Source organism: Leucoraja erinacea, chromosome 4, assembly GCF_028641065.1.
Source record: "Leucoraja erinacea ecotype New England chromosome 4, Leri_hhj_1, whole genome shotgun sequence".
Classification (NCBI taxonomy): Eukaryota; Metazoa; Chordata; class Chondrichthyes; order Rajiformes; family Rajidae; genus Leucoraja; species Leucoraja erinaceus.
The window spans coordinates 35,118,281-35,138,309 of record NC_073380.1 but is presented as its reverse complement, the minus strand read 5'-3'; the positions used below and the strand labels follow the sequence as shown (position 1 = coordinate 35,138,309).

Below are 20,029 nucleotides of genomic sequence, written 5' to 3'. Positions count from 1 at the left end.
TTTAATGAATTTGATCCAAAATTGGCTGGAGTATTTAGCAAAAACCTGCAACCAACTAAATCAAAAAGGTAATACTACTGAAGAAGGGTTTCGACCCAAAACGTCACCATTCCTTCTCTCCAGGGATGCTGCCAGTCCGGCTGTGTTACTCCAGCATTTTATGTCTATCTTCAGTTTAAACCAGCATCTGCAGTTCCTTCTTACACATATTGCTTTGTTAATCTTACTCTAATGGAAAAAATCCAAAGAACAGTTCTGATGAAAGGTTCTGGGGTTGCTTTCCAAATTTGAGTTTTACTGTATTAGCTAATATTAGATGGGATGATAGAATACTAATGGTGTCTTGGGTAATAAAACCCAAGTTAGTTATTAAAAAGGGATTGCATTTCTGATCAATATCTTGCCACCATAAGTTTCATGAAGAGGTTTTGAATTAAAGGGAATTAAAGGAACAATGGAGAGGGTATCTAATTATTGCCTCTGCTTCACACAGAGAATCTCCATGCATTTGCAAGCAACCATGAATGAAAAATGTTTTAAAAATATTATTACTTTTTTTTAGTGATTTGGAATCAAGACGGGAAGTGAAGAAGGATGAAGGGGAGGCTTTTGCAAGAGAACATGGCCTCATTTTCATGGAGACTTCTGCAAAGACAGCTTGCAATGTTGAAGAGGTAAGATTGCTTAGTATTTTAATATTTTAACAGATTGGGTTTATTTTACTTAAAAGCAGTTTTGTTTTGGAAATACTGAAATGGATATGAGCGAATACCTCTGAACTAAATATTTCTTGGAACACATCCTGATATTTTTGAACTGGTATTATTGAGGCTTGATTGCTAAGTAACAAATTTGTTGCTTGGGCATTGGAAATTAATATTCATGTTTAATTTTGCTTGCTAACTAACTATCCTGTCAATTTCACAAACATTTTCAATTATCCCGTCTCTCCTTGTTTTTGCAGCCTTGTGTAGAAAGAATATTTAATTGTGATATACACCTGGAACAGATCTGTTAAATTCTTACTTGCTGCACTTTTACAGACCCATTAACACAATAACACACAGATAGAATGCAATTTATTGTCATTCAAACCTAGGTTTGAACAAAATATCATTTCTACAGTTTAACATTACAACACAATCCAAGACCCACACTTAACACAGTTTTACATAAGATATACAAAAGAAACAATTTATAATCAGTAACACTTGGTAAAAAGATCAATGTAGTGCAAAACCAAAGTACATAATACAACAAAAACCAAAGTTGAATATAGTTTGTTGCTGAGATTGGGTTGTACAGCGTGGTTCAAGAGCCTAATGTTTATGGGGAAGAAGCTGCTCTTGAGCCTGGAGGTTCTTTGGCTCTTGTCTCGCCTTCCCAATGGTAGCAGCAAGAATGGACCATTTTGTGGGTCCTTGATAATATTAGCTGCCTTCTTGAGGCAGGGCCTTATGTAGATCCCTTCAATAATGGGGTGGTAATGTGATAGACTAGCCAATGTTTGCGACTTTTGCAGTCGCCTTCATTCCTGTACTTTCGATAGCTGAATCAGGCCATGACAACCAGCCAGAATACTCTGCACTGTGTACCTGTAAAAGTTGAATCGACTATTTATAAGTGTTCTGTGATTCATCTTTCAATTAAATATACACTTTTTAAAGAATGCAAGGAGAAGTTTGTCTATCATTTTCATTTGAAGGTAAAAATTAAGATTTTTCTCATGTTCTACACCTAATAAGGCTCTGACAGTGGAGGACGCAGAGGACAGAAAGGTCAGTATGGGAATAGGAAGGAGAGTTAAAGTGTTTAGCAACCGGGAGATCATGTAAGTTTTGGGCGGGCTGAGAGGAGGTGTTCACCTAAACCTACATGATCTCCAGGTTGCAAAACACTAACTCCCTCCCATTCCATACTGACCTTTCTGTCCTGGGCTTCCTCGACTGTCAGAGTGAGGCCCAATGCAAATTGGAGGAACAGCACCTCATATTTTGCTTAGGCAGCTTACAACCCAGTGGTATGAATTTTGACTTCTCTAACTTCAAGTAACCCTTGCTTTCACTCTCTCTGCATCTCTCCCCCATTCCAATTCTCTGGCCAGTCTGATTGGCCTTTTGATTAAATTTTTATCTTTGTATGCTTCATTGTCACCTTCCCCCTAGCTAACAATGATCTATTCTACGTTTTCCTTAATCTGCGTCCCCTTTGATGTCTTGGTTTCACACCTTACCCTACCATATCCCCGTGTGTACCTCTCCTCTGACTCTCAGTCTGAAGAAGGGTCCCGACCTGAAACATCACCCATTCCTTCTATCCGGAGATGCTGCCTGTCCCGCTGAGTTACTCCAACATTTTGTGTCTCTTCGGTGTAAACCAGCATCGGCAATTCCTTCCTATACATTCTCTAATTTTGTTTTGCTCAGCTGAATACAGCAATTCAATTAATCCATAATTTAGTTTTCTACAAATGGTCAAATGATGAAAAGATCTGCCTTCCAGAATTCATTTTGGTTTGCAAATGGATCTGCTTAATATTGGTGATGCTAGAGTGTTGTGTTTTCGGCAGGGTCCTCAAATTACTTTATGAGGAAAGTACTATTCCAGGAAATTCATACCTGTTACCACTTGCTGAATTGGTTGCATTCTGTCCCTAACATATTTGCTGATAGGGTTGCATTGAAATGTAGTGTGGATGCAGAAGGGTTTTGCAGTTTGGGAAATGTTCTCATAACTGAGATCTGCACATGTGCAGTGATTCATATCCAATTCTACTAATGTGGGCTATGTTGCAACCCGTTTGAAGAGACTAAGTTGAAATGGCACAAGTAGTTGGAAAATGTGATTATCAAAGATTACAGTTTCTGCTGAGCCTCACCCATGTATCCTTCCTGAGTAGATCATCTTGTCAACTCCTTTCCTGCCTTTACTATTCTAAAATTGGTGATTAGTTACTTCAAGTCCTTTTTAAATGACATGCATTATTCCAAAATACTGAGCTTAAAAAAGTAAAGTAAACAGGATAAAATGAAATATTTGTAGGAAAGAACTGCAGATGCTGGTTTAAATCGAACGCAGACACAAAATACTGGAGTAACTCAGCAGGGCAGGCAGCATCTCTGGAGAAAAGGAATGGGTGACGTTTCGGGTAGAGACCCTTCTTCTGACTGATGTCAGGGGAGTGGCCGGGACAGAGATAGAATGTAGTCGGAGACATTAAGACTCTTGGGAGATCTGGGAAGGGGGAGGGGATGGAGGGAGGGAAAGCAAGGGATATTTGAAGTTAGAGAAGTCACTGTTCATACCGCTGGGGTGTAAGCCACCCAAGCGAAATATGAGGTCCTGTTCCTCCAATTTTCCGCTGGGCTTCACTCTGACAATTGACGAGGCCCAGGACAGAAAGGTGAGATTGGGAACGGGAGGGGGAGTTAAAGTGCTGAGCAACCGAAAGATCAGGTAGGTTAAGGCGGACTGAGCGGAGGTGTTCAACGAGACGATCGCCGAGCCTGCACTTGGTCTCGCCAATGTAAAGGAGTTGACTCCTGGAACCGCGGATACAGTAGATGAGGTTGGAGGAGATGCAAGTGAACCTCTGCCTCACCTGAAATGACTCTCGGGGTCCTTGGATGTGGAGGTAAAGGGACAGTTGTTGCATTGCCTGCGGTTTCAGGAGAAAGTACCTGGGGAGAGGGTCGTTTGGGTGGGAAGGGACGAGTTGACCAGGGAGTTGTGGAGGGAACGGTCTCTGCAGAAAGCAGAAAGGGGTGGAGTTGGGAAGATGTGGCCTGTAGTGGGATCCCGTTGGAGGTGGCAAAAATGTTGGAGGATCATATGCTCTCCAGAGATGCTGCCTTTCCTGCCGAGTTACTCCAGCATTTTGTGTCTATAATAAAATATTTGTTGGATATGTTATCATTTAAAAAGACATACCTTTAATACTATTTCATTTCATTAAAATAACCATTTAAATAAAAAGCTAAAACTCCATTATTTTCAGCTGCACTGAGTTTCAACTATGAGCTGTTTAATTGTTGTTTTTTGCCAGTAGAGGTCAGTATTTTGCACTGAAACATGATGTGTCTACACCATGACTCCAAAAAATAATACCAAGAGGTGAAGTTGAACACTGGTTAATTTGTGATGGGCAAGAAAACAAGACATTAATAAAAAACATAATTAGACAAAAAATTCAAGTTCTTACACCTAGGAATATGAAGCTCTCAACCATCTTGACTTTGGCACCATTAAAACAGACTTGGACATATACTCCTCATTTTCCTGAAATTAATGACCAGCTCCTTCATTTTGTTGACGTTGAGGGAGAGGTTTGTTGTTTTGACACCTTGCTACTAAGATTATAAAGGAATCATGATCAACTTGGGCCATTATAAAAAGGATGACTGACAGTTTAATTTAAATAAATGCAAGGTGCTTGTTAAATAGTAAGGTCTTGCAGAATGTTGTAAAACAGAGACCCGAGTGTGCAGGTACACAGTTCCATCCAAGTGGTATCATAGGGTGGTGTAGAATCAAGGTGCATGTTACAGCTCTATTAAAAAAAGGTTGGTATCGCCACATTTGAAGTACTGTTTCCAGTTCTGGTTGTCCTACTTTAGAAAGGCTATCATCAAAGGAGTTTACTGGGACTTGGCATTTCGAGTAAAGGAAAGCAGAATAGACCAGGACTATTTTCCCTGTAGCTGAGGAGTGACTTAAAGGTCAATAAAATTATGATGGGCTGAGATGAGATGAACAGCTGTTGTCTTTTCTTAAGGCAGTGGAGTCCAAAACTAGAACTCTGGATTTGGGGGAGAGTGGAATGATTTAAAAGGATTCTGAGGAGCAACTATTTCCAATAGTTGTTGCCAGATGAAGTGGTTGAGGCAGGCACAATTATGACATTTGAAAGGTGCTTGGAAGTATGTAGATAGGTAAGGTTTAGAGGAATGTGGAACAGGCACAGGCAAGTGGTTCTAAATTGGTTAGACAATGTGTGGATGAGTTTGGCTGAAGGGCCTGTTACTTTGGTATATTACTCGATGGCTCTGTCTTGGAACCACGACCATAATAATAGATTCCAACATAATCCTGATAACTGGTGTACAATTCCTGGTTTTATTCCTCTTTAAATAACAAAGTGTGGAGCAATGCATTTTTGTAATAGGAATATAGGAGTAGACTATTTTCTGAATGGGGAGAGAATCCAGAAATCTGAGGTGCAAAGGGACCTGGGAGTGCTGGCGCAGGATTCCCAAAATATTTATATAAAAAATAAAAAATAAAATAAAAAACAGGGATGTAATTCTAAGGTGCTGGCCAGGCTGCATTTGGAGTGTTGTGAGCAATTTTGAGCACCATATTTGAGGAAGGATGTGCTGGTCGTGGAGAGGGTCCAGATAATGTTTACAAGAATGATCCCAGCAATGAGTGAGTTAACGTATGATGAGCATTTGACAACATTGGGCCTGTACTTGCTGGAGTCTAGGACCAGAGGTCATAGCCTCAGAATTACAGGACATTCCTTTAGGAAAGAGATGAGGAGGAATTTTTTTAGATGGCGGTGAATCTGTGGAATTAATTGCCACAGAAGTCTGAAAGCCAAGTCAATGGATATTTTTACGGTAGAGATAAATTTGTGATTAGTATGGGTGTCGGGGGTTGTGGGGAGAAGGCAGGAGAATGTGGGTAGGAAAAAGAGATAGATCAACCACGATTGAATGGAAGAGTAGACTTGATGGGCCGAATGTATAGGTAGGAACTGCAGATGTTAGTTTAAACCGAAGATAAACACAAAATGCTGGAGTATTGGGTCAAGACCTTTCTTCAGTCTTGTCGACCCAAAACGTCTCTCAGTCCTTCTATTCAGAAATCGCCATTGCCAATTTTATGAATTTGATCGAAATTGTCTGGAGTATTTGCAAAATGCTAAAACCTGCAACCAACTAAATCAATATGGTAATACTACTGAAGAAAGGTCTCGACCCAAAACGTCACCCATTACTTCTCTCCAGAGATGCTGCCTGTCCCGCTGAGTTCCTCCTACATTTTGTGTCTATGATGGGATGAACAGCCTAATTCTGCTCCTACTGCTTATAAACACTATTACCTTTACTGATTTAATTTTAGTCTGAAGTGAATGACCTCCAGACTGAATTCTTCCAGTTCTTCCCACTTGTCATCTCTTAGTCGTATTCCAACTTATCTACACTATTTTACCACCTAACTATATCTAGTAAAAAGGGCCAGACGTCCCCCTCTGACACTTGGTTGTAAATCCTTGATCTTTAACTTAAATATGGGGTTTTTGGCACAAAACACTCTTTGGCAATAAAAGGACTGCAGATGCTGGAAATCTGAATCTATTTGTGACCCTTCGTTATTTTCTGGTAGTTGTAGTTTTCTAAGTTTCCTTCCTTGTGTTTTTGTACACTTGTTTTATTGCTAACCAGGACCACATGCTTTTGATTTAGCACATTAAACGTGGTTATTGGATAAAATGTCTGAGGCAGATTGAAATCTGAATTCCACATAATAAAAGTAAATTACTCTGACTTGTAAAAGAATGATGGTCAAAGTTTAAATCTTCCACATGAAGCATTTTTTTCTTATGCCATTTATACATGTACAGTGCAGCCTCATAAATATAACTGTACATGTTCTCAACATATTAGCTAAACAAGGAGGAAGGACATCCTTGTGATTGAAGTGCAGCGTAGGTTCACGAGATTGATCCCTGGGATGGCGGGACTGTCATATGAGGAAAGATTGAAAAGACTAGGCTTGTATTCACTGGAGTTTAGAAGGATGAGGGGGGGCTCTTATAGAAACATATAAAATTAGAAAAGGACTGGACAAGCTAGATGCAGGAAAAATGTTCCCAATGAGGGGCGAGTCCAGAACCAGGGGCCACAGTCTTAAAATAAAGGGGAGGTCATTTAAGAATGAGGTGAGAAAAAACGTTTTCACCCAGAGAGTTGTGAATTTGTGGAATTCCCTGCCACAGAGGGCAGTGGAGGCCAAGTCACTGGATGGATTTAAGAGAGAGTTAGATAGAGCTCTAGGGGCTAGTGGGATCAAGGGATATGGGGAGAAGGCAGGCACGGGTTATTGATAGGGACGGTCAGCCATGATCGCAATGAATGGCTGTGCTTGCTCGAAGGTGCCAAATGGCCTCCTCCTGCAGCTATTTTCTATATTTCTATGTTTCTATGTAAGGAGCATAATCTTAAAAAAAGATTAAAAAAATCATGCTTTATGTGCATCGTGGTTTTATGTTTATTTGAACAAAATAAAGAACTGATTTTAGAAAATGGCAGCATATACTTGCGATAATAACTGAAAAGTATAGTTGGAGAAGATTTCTCAAGAATGGGGTGAGAGCATGAGGCAGCACAACATCAAGATAACTGATTTTGAAAATCAATCTACTGAGGCATTCCCCCTGGTCTGCAGCTTAATAAGCTTTTAACTCCTTCCCTGATCTGTTGACGGGTCTTTGACCAAAACTGTTAGCTCAGCTTGTTTTCCTGCAAGTGCATTGGTGATCTATATTTGAGGAAAGAATATGAACTAAAATAACTAACTTTACTAGGTGGAATATACCAGAACACCCCTCATGGTTTGTCCCCACTATTTTCTCCAACAGGGCCAAGTTGCTTGTTTGTTCAGCCAAATTGGCATTTGTACTATTTGAAGAAAATTTGAATGGTGAAAACAGTCCATTCATCACAACCAGATTTCTATTCGTTCATGGCATGAATAAATGACCAAGTGCACTAATACTTTGAGAGCTGTAGTGCTGGACTTGATGTCTAAAGCTAGTCACTGTTCTAGGTTGGCAACAAAAAATGAATGTGAGCTGAAGCTGTGGTATCAAAGCAGCATTTGCCTTAATGTGATATCAAGCAGTTATATTAATGTCGATAGGAATATTTGGGGAGATGATGGGTAATAACCTGACGTGATCAATTATTTCTTGCAAAGGCAGTTAATAATGGTTCTTGTCAGTCTTCACAATCCCAAATAAATCTGCAGGGTTTCATTATGAACAGCAATCTCCAGTTGCTTCATCAATGATCTTGCATGAATTTCATGTGATGCATCATAGACTATCTATCCATCTGGATCTGTATACTTAAAGACAAGGACAATGATTTTGAATTATTTAGATAATGGGCAAGTATAATGTTGCTATCTAGATGTTAGGCAATGACCATCTTCAACAAAAATTTTGCCAACTTTTAACTTTCAGTCTAATCCATTACCATCAAAATCCCAGGCTGGCAAATACTGGAAATGTATTGCTTGAGTAATTTGGCAGGTCAGGCAGCATCTCTGGAGAAATGTTTTTCCAGAGATGTTGCCTGACCTGCTGAGTTACGCCAGCATTTTGTGTTAATCTTTGGTGTAAACCAGCATCTGCAGCTCCTTTATATTACACATCGTGCCCTCCATAATGTTTGGGATAAGACCCATCATTTATTTATTTGCCTCTGTAATCCACAATTTGAGATTTGTAATAAAAAAATCACATGTGGTTAAAGTGCACATTGTCAGATTTTAATAAAACTCGACGGAATAGGCATCAGCACCCCACTATGCAACTGGTTACTGGACTTCCTCACCAACAGACCACAGATAGTAAGAGTTGGCAAAAACCCATCAGAGACCACCATCATGAACACCGGGGTCCCACAGGGATGTGTGCTGAGCCCTCTGTTGTTCACGCTGATGACACATGACTGTTGTGCCAAACATAATTCGAACCACATCATCAAGTCCGCAGATGACACAACAGTGGTGGGTCTCATCAGCCGCGATGACGACTCAGCCTACAGAGAGGAGGTACAACAACTCATCAACTGGTGTGACATCAATAACCTTCAACTCAATGTCAATAAAACAAAATAAATAACTGTGGACTTTAGGAAGAAACAGACAGCACACACCCCACTCACCATCAATGGTAGTGCAGTGGAGTCTGTGAAAAGCACCAAGTTCCTGGGAGTGCACATCACAGATGATCAGACATGGTCCACCAATACCATCTCCCTAGTCAAGAAAGCACAGCAACGCCTCCACTTCCTTCGACGGATGAGGAGAGCCGATCTCCCCCCTTCTGCCCTCACCACTTTTTACAGGGGTGCCATTGAGAGCATTCTTACCAGCAGTCTCTCAGTCTGGTATGGCAGTTGCTCTGCTGCTGACCAGAAGGCCCTACAGAGAGTGGTGAGGACAGCGGAGAACATCACCAGATCATGCCAACCAGCAATCCAGGACTTATACCCATCTCGCTGTCGCAAGAGAGCAACCAATATCATCAAAGACACCACCCACCTAGCACACAAACTGTTCACCCTCCTACCATCCGGCAAGCGCTACCACAGCATGCGGAGCAAAACCACCAGATTCAAAAACAGCTTTTACTCTCAGGCCATCAGGCTACTCAACACACTTAAGAAAATCCCATGAACATTACACAAACAAAGACCAACTGACTGTCAAAATAGCTTTAACTCAATGTCTGCAGTATGCTATTTGAACTTTTCTATATTGCACCTTTATTATTGCACCTTAATAACATACCTTAAAATTTTACTACACTCTGGCACACTGAATATTTTATATAATGTATATGTCCATTGTCTATCTTTATTGGTATATAGTCTGTCTGTGTTATAAATATTACTTGCACATTTGGAGTATGGGGAAACGCAATTTCATTCCTCTGTGTAACTACTTGTTGCATTATTTGAATTGACAATAAAGTTTACTTTGACTTTGACTTTAAAGGCCATGTTTATACATTTTGGTTTCACCATGTAGAAATTACAGCAGTGTTTATACACAGTCCCCTCATTTCTGGGCACCATAATGTTTGGGACACAGCAATGTCGTAAATGAAAGTAGCCATGTTTAGTATTTTGTTTCATATCCTTTGCATGCAATGACTACTCGAAGTTTGTGACTGATAGACATCACCAGTTGCTGGGTGTCTTCTCTGGTGATGCTCTGCCATTGTATTGCAGCCATCTTTAGTTTATGCTTGTTTTGGCAGGTAGTCCCCTTCAGTTTTCTCTTCAGCATATAAAAGGCATGCTCAATTGTATTCAGATCGGGTGATTAACTTGGTCACTCAAGAATTGACCCTTTTTAGCTTTGAAAAACTCCTTTGTTGCTTTAGCAGTATGTTTGTGATCATTGTCTTGCTGTTGAAAGAACCGCCGGCCAATGAGTTTTGAGGCATTTGTTTGAACTTGAGCAGTTTGGATTTATCTATACACGTCGCAATTCATTACGCTACTACCATCAGCAGTTGGATCATCAATGAAGATAAGTGAGCCAGTACCTTCAGCAGCCATACATGCTCAGGCCATAACACCCCTACCACCGGGTTTCACAGATGAGGTGGTATGCTTTGGATCTTGGGCAGTTCCTTCTCTCCACCATACTTTGCTCTTGCCATCACTCTGATATAAGTTAATCTTCATCTCATCTGTCCACAAAACCTTTTTCCAGAACTGTGGCTGCTCTTTTAAGTACTTCTTGGCAAACTATAACCCGGCCATCCTATTTTTGCGGCTAACCAGTGGTTTGCATCTTGCAGTGTAGTCTCCGTTATTTCTGTTCATGAAGTCTTCTGCGGACAGTGGTCATTGACAAATCTACACCTGACTCCTGAAGAGTGTTTCTGATCTATTGGACAGGTGCTTGGGGATTTTTATAGAGAGAATTCTTCTGTCATCAGCTGTGGAGATCTTCCTTGGCCTGACAGTCCCTTTGCGATTAGTAAGCTCACTGGTGCTCTCTTTCTTCTTAATGGTGTTCCAAACAGTCGATTTTGGTAAGCCTAAGGTTTGGCTGATGTCCCTAACAGTTTTATTCTTGTTTCTCAGTCTCATAATGGCTTCTTTTACTTTCATTGGCCCAACTTTGGTCCTCATGTTGATAAACAGCAATAAAAGTTTCCAAAGGTGATGGATAGACTGGAGGAAAGACTCGGTGCTGAGAGCTCTCTTATACCTGCATTAAGGAGGCAATTAAATACACCTGAGCAATTACAAACACCTGTGAAGCCATGTGTCCCAAACATTATGGTGCCCTGAAATGGGTGGGTGGGTGTGGTGTGACTGTGTATAAACACGGCTGTAATTTATACATGATGAAATCAAAATGTATAAAAATGGACTTGAATAAAATCTGACAATGTGCACTTTGACCACGTGTGATTTTTTTTTTTTTTTTTCTATTACTATTCTCAAATTGTGGAGTACAGGGGCAAATAAATAAATGATGAGTCTTTGTCCCAAACATTATGGGGGACACTGTACCAGAGGCATATCTCCAGCCTTCGGATCAAATCTTAGAATGCCCTACTTAATGTTAATATGGCCTGCTGTCATCTTGTGCAGCAATGATTTGAAGTGGTTCACTATTGCCTCTGAAGGAAACTAAGGGTCAGCTATAAATTGTGCTTTTGCCATATTCAATCTAAGTGAATTTAAAAATACGGTCTCTTTTTTAAATTGCTTCCTTGTCATTCTTCAGGCTCAAATATAAATAGACCTTGAGTGAAGTGCCACAGAGGTTTATAGCTCTTCAGAAATCCAAAGTGAAAAGTTAGTGCTTCCAGGACTCATAAAAGATGCAATAGGGTTGGGAGAAGTGTGAAAAAATGTAGATTATAATGTTTTATAAATTATTATTATTAATTGCCTTTGAGATTGTGTATGATACCGAACATGCTTGTGATTAGTCTCTGACAAGGCCTGACCTTTTAATTTTGCTAGATGCACAATAATGTGAAAGTGTTTCATACACAGCATAGTTCGGTGTTTGTATTTCTAAAGTTACAAAAATGGTCTTGACTATTATGCATCTTGTTTGAGTTACTAAGTGAGTAATTTGCAGACCCCAGTTATTGAATTTATGTTGTATAAAATAGCATGGAATTTGAAACTGCAATTACCAATTAATATAATTTGTAAAGCCATTGAGGTAAAGTATATTATTAAAAGCACAAATTGAGTTGACGTGCAGATCAGCTTTAGTTGCCAAGGAAAATGGAAGTATTTGATTAAGTTTGGTATTGGCTGGAAGCCAAATGTACTTGTTCAGAGCCCAAAGTCATTTGATGAAAATGTATCAATTTCCTGAAATTCCCAACAAACTGATTACTCTGGCAGCAAACCTGTGTACACTTTTTCAATTATCCAATCCGTTTTATGTATTTATTTCTTTAAATTACAGAATTGAGCTCAACCAATGAACGAATAAATAAATTCAGTTAATTGATTGTTTTTTGGGGGGGGGAAATGAGCAATGCACAAGTTTTATTCATTAAAAATTAAGTATCTCTGCCATGTATAGCAATGCCCTGCAGGTGAAAGCTTGTAGCCACATATTCTTAGATATCAATTATATAAAATTATTACTAAACAATACTGTTGCAAGATAGTTTCTGCTCTTTCTTCATCTATGGTGGCCAATGAGTGGCAATTTCACGCTCCGATCTTGTGCTGTGTTAAACGGCACTAAAGGCAATTTTGAGTCCTGTCCTATTCCAACTGACTAAAGGGCCTGTCCCACTGTACGAGGTAATTCAAGAGTTCTCCCGAGTTTTTCCCTGATTCAAACTCGGAGAGTGTCCGTAGCGGGTCTGTAGGAGTTTGTGGATGTCTCATAGCAGCTCGTATGAGTAACGGTAGGTATTCGGGAAATCCGGTAAACTCGTCAAGTTTTTTCAACACTGTGAAAAATGTCCACCAGTAAAAAAATACTTTTACTTTTTACTCGTACGAGCCACTATGAGACATTCACGAACTCCTACGTACCCGCTATCACATGAAATTTACGCCAGACACTTATGCGAAGTACAAGATGAATAAATCACTAATTTGGCACTTCTGGTTGAGAGTAGATTATAGATGCATTTGTGCTTGTCTGCTGGGTTCAACCGTTATTAAGAATGGGAATGCTTGCAAACTATTATAACCCCCCTGACTCCCATAGCTATCTTGACTACACTTCTTCCCACCCTGCTTCCTGTAAAGACTATCCCCAACTCCCAATTCCTCTGTCTATGCCGCACCACCCCAAAACGCCACCCATTCCTTCTCTCTGGAGATGCTGCCTGTCCCGCTGAGTTACTCCAGCCTTTTGTGTCTGTCTTTGGTTTGAACCAGCATCTGTAGTTCCTCCCTGCAGACTATGGACCACCTCTTGCAGTAGCAGGTTTTGCACAAATGTGTTAAATAAAGCTTTAATAATAATAATAAAATAATTGCATGGTCTGTAATTTTACTGTCTTATATCATTTACATATTTGTGTTCAGTATGTTGTCTACATCTTGCATGTGCTCCTGCAAGCTAGCTTTTCATTGTACCTGTACTTGAGCATATGACAATAAACTCACTTGACCTGACTTCTTTGCTTCCTCTAGTGCTATCTCTCAACTGGAAGAAGATTGATTTGTTAGTTAAGAGAGGGTAATAGTTTGTAATCAGTATGTTTCATTCTATAAGTTTGACTTAATGCCATGAGATTTCTTGGCATTTGGAGTCAATGTTAAGCACTCTCAAGCCATTCAGTCATCTGAGTTTATCCCCACATTGTACAAACATTATTTTTTTATCTACATTGGTAGATGTGGTGTGGGATATCTGATGAAAAGAATGGATCTTGCTCAATTGTTCTCAGAAAAACTGTCCTGACTTTTTGTTCCAATGTGTTTCTGGGGAGGATTGCCAGGGTGCATATGCTTTCTTGTATCACTAGGTTGGTTTCCACATATTTGCTGAGAACCAACTCTGCCGGCCTTAAATTGACACGCTGCTTGACATTCAGCATTGGGTGAACTGAAATTTTCACACTAAGTTACAATGGCTAAAGTCGTGATTTGTTCCTAACTACTGACACAATCCTTACACAATCGTCTATATGAAACTGAACCTGAATGTCTACAATGCATTGGATTTTTTCCATGTTTCTTAACTAATGGCTTGGCATGTACTTGAACTTTGTTTCAACCTCAGTTTGAAAACACCCGTTCATCACTTCACTGCACATTCTAGTTGCATATAATCCCATGTCCTTTCCTATTGATCAACAGACATGGTATTCTGGCAATGATGCTAAAAAAAGAAAAATGTTTGTTTTTAAAGAATTGTACTTCCATGTTCCCCACCCTAGAGTTTTTGCTCTTTTGTGCCTCACAAGAGGGTGAACCTTGCCTCCTTAACAGCTGTGCTTTTTTTTTCCTTCTGCTTTGACGGGGACCATCTGTTCAACTATTTCTGCTTCCCCTCTCCCGCCTTGTACTATCAAATCCCCTATAAACTCCCTCAAGGTGTTCCAGAATCTCCTTGTGCTTTCCTAACATTTCTACCGTCCATGGGAATCTGCCTCCTGTAATCTCTTGATTTAATTCCTGTTACGTTTAAATTGTGTTTAAATCCATTCATAGTCCTGTCCATCTAATCTATTGATGCAAGATTATCCTGATTTTTTTTGATTTTTTTTTTTCCTTGTTATGAGTCAAGCTACAATGGTCACCACCTTATTTCAAAATTATTATTTTTAACTAAATAAATATATACTGGATGGTCAGTAATATGTTAGTGCTAATTAACCATTTTCATACATTTTCAAACTGAAAACAAATAGTTAATGGGGTTTAGCACATTTTAAGTGATATGTATGTAAAGGCAGGAAGACCTGAAACTATCCCTTCTGCACCCTGCACGATCAGTGTTTTTATTTTTAAAAATTCAAATTTTCACAAATTTAGATTAAAATGATTTCCTGTCCAGGCTGCACTCCAATGCCTGTGATGCTCACTGATTGTGCAAAGACCTGGTGTGCTCCCTCTCCATCCAATAATGCATGTTTTCTTGGAACACAGGCAAGCAGTTTGGAGAGGAGGATTGTGGGCTGTAGTGCAATTAGATTTTGTGGAACATCACTTTTAATTCCTCAATTCAGGCTGCAGCCTGTCATATTTTGGAAATATTGAAGACTGACCCAGGCTGCAGAATTAGGAGGTGGCCCAGGAGTCCATGACCAACTCGGACAGCTTCAGTATAGGACAGATATATGGATAGGAAGGTTTTAGTGAGATACTAAACCAAGTGGGACCCATTGGGCCCCATTCCCCCAATGCAATATTCCACCACTCACCCATAGCCCCCAACTGCGCAGGATCAGCAGACGTTTTTAAAGTTTAAAATGGCAACAGCTTGTAAAATATAAGATCAATGTGAATGCATCTCACTTTCCCTCTTCAGTCCCCTATTCCCCTCCTCCATTATCCTCCCTCCCCCAACCTCCACCAACCCTCCTCTGCTTCCTCCCCTCACCCCCTCCCTCCCCTCCTCCATTACCTCGCCATCCTTCTTCCTACCCTTATCCTCCACCATTCTCCCTAATCCTGTGGTCATTTCAAATGCCGCACTCCGGGGAGACTTTCAGTTATGCATGTGGTATTTAAAAATAACTGAAAGTTAAGGGCCTGTCCCACGAGCATGCGACTCCACGCGGAAAGCGCGACGTAAAGGGCCTGTCCCACGAGCATGCGACTCCATGCGGCAAGCTCGACCTAACGTCGTCGCTTGAGCTGTACAGCTCGCGGGGCCGGTCCCACTTCGATCGCCGGAGTCGTATGGAGTTGTGCGGAGCTGGTCCCGACATCGCACGGAGCTCCGAAAAACTAACCGTGTTCAAAATTTTCGCTCGGCAACGGCCGGCCAGCCCGCAGCCACCTCGACACCGTACGCACCGCCTCGATGGCGTACGTCACGCGCGAACGTCCCGCGGACATCGCTCGAACTTCATGTCACTCGCGCCGCCCCGGCTTCTGGTTTGGTCGCGCTTGTCGCATGCTCGTGGGACAGGCCCTTTTAGGTCCCGCTTGCCGCATGGAGTTGCATGCTCGTGGGACAGGCCTTTTAGTCAGTGAATTTTTGAGGCTGTCCGTCTTAACGTGGTGCGCGGCTCCGGGCCCTGTCGGTGTCCAGCGTGCTTTTATCATGTAAATGAAATCCCGGATGCGCGCTGCTGGTTGCCTCTCCTTCTCCTTCCCCCTCCCCGCTCTGTAAATGAACAGAGGTTTCATAACCGCCTCCCTATTTCACACACACACACACACACACACACACACACACACACACACACACACACACACACACACACACACACACAAACACACAAAAACCCACACACACACACACACCCACACACACACACAAAACCACACACACAAAACCACAATGATTTTTTTGGTGGGGAGGGGTCGTCGCCGCTTATCATCTCTTTCCCCCCCCCCCACCCCAGTTTCGGCATCCAGTAAAAATCAGCAACAATTTGGGTCGATTCAACCACTTTGATGCCATGGCCAAGAAAGCACACCAACCCTTCCACGACCTCAGAAGATTAAGGAAATTAAGTATTAAGAAGAACAAAGGAGGGGCCCGGAGTGGGGAGACCGCAGTGAGGGAGGGGAATGGGGAGAACAAAGGAGGACCCGGCTTGGAGGGAGAGGCCGTGATGGGGGGGGGGGGGGGGGGAGGATGATATGTTCAGACAGAGGCAGACGGGGTGTGGACCTGGCACCGGATACGCTGTAACTTTGTCAGCGCCCTTTATGTGGCAGCTATTGTGTACCTTGGGTACGCAAGCAAAGAATTTCACAGTGACTTATCACGTGACACCGTATTCAATTCAATTCAAAATTCAGCATGTCTAAATTCACTCTTGGTAATTTCTACAAATACACTGTAGAAAGCTTTCTTTTGGAATTCACAAGAATTTGGTTTGCCAGCTACTCGACGAAAACTGCAATAAATAGCAGAAAGTTGTGGATGCAGCCCAGTCCATCATGCAAATCTTCAAAATTTCAGTCTGTAGATGCCATTAGGTTCTGAAGTACAAATACATGGTAAATTAACTACATTTGGGTGTGCAGGTCTTGTGCTTGAGTTCCAAGATTTATTTCACATGTTGTTGCCAATTTTCTATGAATAATTTTTCATACCACCTCTCTTTAGTTCCTGTTTGTCCCAAAATAAATTGTGCTTCGGGGACCATACTCAGTAGAACTGGAGTGTTGAATGAGCGATTGTGATGAATGTTGTAGGTACCTTAACAATTTTATCATATGTTTTCTTTTAAATTGCAGGCATTTATTAACACAGCTAGGGAGATCTATGAAAAAATACAAGAAGGAGTCTTTGATATAAATAATGAGGTGAGAACATTGTTGCTTAAGTTTCTGTGTTATGGTATTGAATGTTTAATTCTTGTAAGTAATGAGTGGCCTAATGTGACACAAGAATTTTTAATTTTTGATCGTAAACCGAAAAAAATTTAGCTGCAACTTTTCTACATTAATTTTTTTTCTTGCAAGACGGAATTAAGAGAAAGAAAATCAATTGTTTGAATTGATATTGTCCAGTGATGTACGTGTAGAACTGCCAGGCCTCCATTCCAAAACTAATTTGAATATAAACCCAAAGGAATCATCTCATAGGCCAATAATTCAGTAAAGAGGTACTTAATCCCTGCTGTTGGCTGATTGGAGAATCTTTGATTAGATTTCTCACAATATACTTATACAGTAATGCAACATTAATGAAAATGTAAGTGGTTAAGGCCCAATCATGCTATGTAAGTACATGTTTGGAAACGTAATAACCTGCAGATGCTTGAATCTTGAGTAAAAAGCAAACTGAGGAAATGAGTGGGTCGGGCAGTCTGAAGGAAAGTCCCGTCCCTAAACCAACATCTCTCCATTTCCCTCACCAGATGCCGCTTGATAAGCTGAGTCTCTCCAGCAGTTTCATTTAATTTATGTAAATTAATTGTTTGAAAACAAAATCTGTGAACAGTTTTCCATTGCAATATATATTTGCTTTTTTCTTTCCCGAGTAGTGATTCTTCATTTTTCCCCAGAGCGCTGGCATGATTAGTTTGCATCAGGAAGTGGCCTTGTTCTTTCAAAACAAACCTCTCAAAAATTAGATTTACCACTGGTGGTCTATTAAGCTCTGATAAGTAGCCCTTAGAATCGGCCTTCTGTTAAACTTGTCTATGTCGAACAAAGCGCTCATCTATACTAGTCTGGTTTGTCAGCATTAGGCCTATATTCCTCTAAATATTTCTTATACAAATGTCTTTTAAAACCTATTATTGTACCTACATTACTTATACCTTATCTATGTTCTATATGGTCACTCCTCTCACTCCTACAGTCCAAGGAATAAAGTTATTTCCTAACCAACCTCACTCTATATAATTTAGGCCCACACATCTTGGTAGGGTTTTCTTAAATCTTTTCCGCATTCATTCAGCTTAATGATGTCTTTACTACAGCAAGTTAACTAAAACTGTACATCATCAATGTCTGGCACAACTGCAATTTCACAACTCCTGTACTCAATGCCCTGACTACTGAAAGTCAATGTGCCAACTGCTGCCTTCATTGTCACCCTGTCTACCTGTGACACCATTTTTGGGATCTGTGTACTTGTACTTCAGGATCTCTGTTCTACAACAGTACGCTGGGCTCTAATGTTCTGTAAAGGTCTTTCCAAAATATAATAACTCCAACTTATCTATATTGAATACCATTTGCCATTCTTGTGCCACTTACCTAGCTGATCAAGATATAACTGAAAATTTTGACAACCTTCTTCCCTTGCTACGATGCCACTTATCTTAGTATCATCCGCAAACTTACTCGACTCTTGTTTAACTCTTCAAACAACTCTTTAACAGATTAATGTGACACGATTTCCCCATCACAAACTTGTGTTGACTATCCCTAATCAATTATTTTTTTCTCCAAATGCTGGTAGATCCTGTCCCTCAGATTCCCTTCGACTAACTGATCCGAAACTCTCGGGCTTACCAGTCTGTAGTTACCGGGCTTATCCTTGATTCCCTTCTTAAATTAATCACCCTCCAGTCTTCTAAAATTCCTGACTTGTGGCTAAAGATGATGCAAATATCTCTGCAAGACCCCCTGCAATTTCTCCCTGAGCTTAAAGATAGAACATAAAACAGCATGCCACCAGAACAGCCCTTGATTGCCCCTCGGAGTATAGATAAGGTGAATGCACAAAGTATTTTCCCATGGTTTGAGGAATCAATAACTAGAAAGCATAGTTTGAAGGTGAGAGGGGATTGGAATGTGAGGGGTAACTTATTTTACATGGTTCCATGCATGGAGCAAGCTGCCAGATACAGAAGTTGAAGCAGGTACAATAACATTAAAACAATAAATTTGGACAGATATATGGATAGGAAAGATTAGAGGGATTAAATGTGGGGAATATGACTAGTGTAGATGAGTATCTTGGACCAGTTAGGCTGAAGGGCCTGTTTCTGTGATATGATTGATGCAGAAAAGACTACTTGCCTCGAGGATGAGTAATAAATTATTTTTTTTACATCACTCCCACCACCCCATTCCTGATTCCAATGTAAATTAGTTATTTTGCTGCTACAAGCATTCACCTGGCATGTAGTTGGATCCAGAACTTTCTGGGCTCATCTCATTTACATGTTAATATCACCCAGGCATGAACATTTATCTGGAATAGGCATGCACCATAGATAAGAGAGAGAAAAGCATGAGAAAAACATATTCTTGTAATCTGGAGCAATCTTTTCCTCAATGCAATGTAAATTTTTCTTAACCGCTGGTATTTTAATGATATTTTAAAATCTAGTAAATGGGCTCCATATTTTGCTATGTGGACCACAAAGACAACTCGAAAGCTTGGAACTTTTTCTAAGAGCATAGAACACAATTAACAACTAAGCAAACTAAAATTATGAGTTATCAATGTAGTGAAAGTTAATTTATTGTACTATATGATCTTAACATTTTGAAAGGAGGGCACATTAATTTGATCAATATCCAATTGAAGGTCTAGTTCAGGGGTCGGCAACCTATGGCCCCCCGTAACCCGAAATTACCCGGTCCAACGGCCTGTTTTTTGTTTTGTTTTCCATAATTATCTGGCCCGC

General features: G+C 40.5%; 1 protein-coding gene across 1 annotated transcript in view; it reads left to right on the top strand.

The window, feature by feature from the left end:
• rab2a (RAB2A, member RAS oncogene family) overlaps positions 1 to 20,029 on the top strand; it is a 60,227-nt gene that overhangs the window by 33,399 nt on the left and 6,799 nt on the right. Inside the window, exons 6-7 of the mRNA XM_055634014.1 lie at positions 563 to 674; positions 17,175 to 17,243. Coding sequence (XP_055489989.1) covers positions 563 to 674; positions 17,175 to 17,243 — 181 coding nt within the window. The remainder of the gene's footprint in view (positions 1 to 562; positions 675 to 17,174; positions 17,244 to 20,029) is intronic.